At 34.0% G+C, this 3,754-nt stretch overlaps 1 protein-coding gene across 1 annotated transcript in view; it reads left to right on the top strand.

The window, feature by feature from the left end:
• chrng (cholinergic receptor, nicotinic, gamma) overlaps window positions 1-3,754 on the top strand; it is a gene marked incomplete at its 3' end in the record, with an annotated part of 12,873 nt that overhangs the window by 3,329 nt on the left and 5,790 nt on the right. Inside the window, 1 exon segment of the mRNA XM_032531493.1 lies at window positions 456-611. Coding sequence (XP_032387384.1) covers window positions 456-611 — 156 coding nt within the window.

The raw sequence follows: 3,754 nt of genomic DNA, 5'->3' as shown, positions 1-3,754 counted from the left end.
GACCGAGTCCAAAGAGGTTTGAGTCCAAGACAAGACGGAGTCCAGGACAGGAAAAAAAGGTCTTGCATGACAGTATCAAGACAATCATTTTGGGTTTCACTTTCCCTTCAATGTTATTATCAACATAATAAAGACACCTGGACTCGGTCGAGACCAAAAGCCCAAAAGCCAAATCTGGCAAGACCAGTGGCCGAGACCGAGACAAGTCAGAGTCCAAATACTAGCGAGTACGAGACAAGTCCGAGACCATAGAAAAACGGACTTGAGTCCAAGACTCGAGTACTACAGCCCTGATAGTATGTAAAAAAATCATACTACAGTGTGTTGAAAAACCTCATAAAAAGTCACAGTATAGTATGTCAAAAAAGGTGTGTATATGTAAATGTATATACAATATACAATGAAGAAACAGTGTGTCTGTGTGTGTGTTTCCCTCTGGTCATACCGGTAAACAGTGTGGATGGACATTTTGAGGTGGCCCTTTATTGCAATGCTCTGGTGTCTCCTGATGGCTGTGTGTACTGGCTGCCTCCTGCAATCTACCGCAGCGCCTGTGCCATCACTGTCAACTACTTCCCATTTGACTGGCAGAACTGCACCATGGTCTTCCGGTGAGTAGATACAACATCTGTTGGCCAGTCATTGGGATTGATGACTGGCCAGTGAGCAGTATACGTTACTACATACTATAAATCTATTATCAAGCACCTTCAATTCACCATTTATATCTCAAATGTGTTGTCTAGTACAACCAAGAACTTACTATTGAGAACACAGAGGTCATGTCCTCAGTGGTTTCTGGGAATTTGTTTTTTAACTGCCTTTCCCGACAAGGACAATTTATAGTTTAACACAATTTACACAAGGTGGAGTTCAGAAGCTGATTCAAACCAAAAAACTTTTTTTAAATCCACAGGTTTTAGCTAAAACATATTAAATTTAGTAGAGGAGTTTCGTTCTTTTCCCCCTGCCATACCCTAAAAGTATAGAGAAGGCTTTGAAAATTGACTAACATGTCAGGTAAAATGTCATTTAAACTAAATAAGTTCTTCGTTAAATGAAATGAATTAATAAAAATAGAAAATGCATTTCCTGCAGAAAAGGTTGAAAACTAAAACGTTAAAGCTAAACTGGATTGTTGCCATAATTGCGTAAGAAGACGGTAAGCTAGTTGGAAAAGTGGGAATGGTTTAAATTAGTTTGAATTTCAATGAAAGGCTGAATAATACCAATAATGTATTAATGGAATAGTTTAAGGTATTGTTGAAAAGCAAAGGTATGCATAAGTATGCCGAAAAAAGTGATGAAAAAGTCATAGAATAGTAAGTTGAAGGAGTAAATAAAAACTCTTGGAATGAACTGCATGTTGAAAAAAAAATGAAGAAGTGTAATATAGTTTGTCAAAAAAAAGTTATGAAATTTCATAGTATAGTATGATGAATTAATTTATAAAAAAGTCATAGTATAGTGTGATTTTCCCTGAACAGTTGGAAAAAGTCATAAAAAGTCCTGGTATGCCAAAAAAAGTAACGAAAATTCATAATATAGTATGTCGAAAAAAGGCATATGTCAAGAAAAGGTCATGCTATAGTATGTTGAAAATAGTTTGTTGAAAATAGTCATAGTATGGTATGCTGAAAAAGTAATGAAAAAGTCATAATATTGTAAGTTGAAAAAAGTCATTGTATAGTATGTTGAAAAAAACCACAGTATACTAAGTCCAAATAAGTCTTGGAAAGTCATGGAGTATATTATGTCATAAAAAGTTCTAATACAGTATGTTGAACAAAGTCATAAAAAGTCATATTATAGTACAGTATGTCAAAAAATGTTATTAAATGTCATTGTATAGTATGTCGAAAAAAGTTATAAAACATCATAGTATAGTAAGTCAAAAAAGTCATAGTATAGTAAGTCCAAATAGTCATGAAAGGTCATAGAGTATATTATATATATATATATATTATAAAAAGTATATAATACTATATATATATATATATACACTACAGTTTCAAAAGTTTGGGTCATATTGAAATGTCCTTATTTTTGAAGGAAAGCACTGTACTTTTCAATGAAGAGACCTTTAAACTAGTTCTAACTTGAAGAAATCCACTATACAGTGCTAATGTTTATTTTTTTTTTTTTTTTTTTTTTTTTTTTTTTTTTTTTTTTTTTTTTTTTTTTTTTTTTTTCTTTTTTTTTTCACTTTTTTTTTTTTTTTTTTTTTTTTTTTTTTTTTTTTTTTTTTTTTTTTTTTTTTTTTTTTTTTATTTTTTTTTTTTTTTTTTTTTTTTTTTTTTTTTTTTTTTTTTTTTTTTTTTTTTTTTTTTTTTTTTTTTTTTTTTTTTTTTTTTATTTTTTTTTTTTTTTTTTTTTTTTTTTTTTTTTTTTAAATTTTTTTTTTTTTTTTTTTTTTTTTTTTTTTTTTTTTTTTTTTTTTTTTTTTTTTTTTTTTTTTTTTTTTTTTTTTTTTTTTTTTTAAATTAATTTTTTTTTTTTTCTGGTAAATGACATATTCTAGCTGCAAATGTCTGGTTTTTGGTGCAATATCTCCATAGGTGTATAGAGGCCATTACCAGCAACTATCACTCCAGTGTTCTAATGGTACAATGTGTTGCTCATTGGCTCAGAGGCTAATTGATGATTAGAAAACCTGTGCAATCATGTTCACACATCTTTAAACAGTTTAGGTCGTTACAGAAGCTACAAAACTGACCTTCCTTTGAGCAGATTGAGTTTCTGGAGCATCACATTTGTGGGGTCAATTAAACGCTCAAAATGGCCAGAAAAAGAGAACTTTCAGAAACTCAACAGTCTATTCTTGTCCTTAGAAATGAAGGCTATTCCATGCGAGACATTGCTAAGAAATTCAAGATTTCTACAACGGTGTGTACTACTCCCTTCAGAAGACAGCAACAACAGGCTCTAACCAGAGTAGAAAAAGAAGTGGGAGGCCGTGGTTGCACAACTGAGCAAGAAGATAAGTACATTAGAGTCTCTAGTTGAGAAACAGACGCCTCACAGGTCCCCAACTGGCATCTTCATTAAATAGTACCCGCAAAACACCAGAGTCAACATCTACAGTGAAGAGGCGGTCGCGGGATTCTGGGCTTCAGGGCAGAGTGGAAAAGAAAAGCCATATTGAGACTGTCCAATAAAGAAAAGATAAGATGGGCAAAAGAACACAGACATTGGACAGAGGAAGACTGGAAAAAAAGTGTTGTGGACGGTGAATCCAAGTTTGAGGTGTTTGGATCCAAAGAAGAACGTTTGTGAGACGCAGAACAAAGAAAAGATGCTGGAAGAATGCCTGACGCCATCTGTTAAGCATGGTGGAGGTAATATGAGGCTGGGGTTGCTTTGGTGCTGGTAAGGTGGGAGATTTGTACAGGGAAAAGGGATTCTGAATAAGGAAGGCTATCACTCCATTTTGCAACGCCATGCCATACCCAGTGGACAGCGCTTGATTGGAGCCAATTTCATCCTACAACAGGACAATGACCCTAAACACACCTCCAAATTGTGCAAGAACTATTTAGAGCAGAAGCAGGCAGCTGGGATTCTATCGGTAATGGAGTGGCCAGCGCAGTCCCCAGATCTGAACCCCATTGAGCTGTTGTGGGAGCAGCTTGACCGTATGGTACGCAAAAAGTGCCCATCCAACCAATCACACTTGTGGGAGCTGCTTCTGGAAGCGTAGGGTGCAATTTCTCCAGATTACCTTAACAAATTAACAGCTAGAATGCCAAAGGTC

Source organism: Etheostoma spectabile, chromosome 12, assembly GCF_008692095.1.
Source record: "Etheostoma spectabile isolate EspeVRDwgs_2016 chromosome 12, UIUC_Espe_1.0, whole genome shotgun sequence".
Classification (NCBI taxonomy): domain Eukaryota; kingdom Metazoa; phylum Chordata; class Actinopteri; order Perciformes; family Percidae; genus Etheostoma; species Etheostoma spectabile.
The sequence above is the reverse complement of the archived record's forward strand: the minus strand, read 5'-3'. Positions and strand labels throughout refer to the sequence as shown.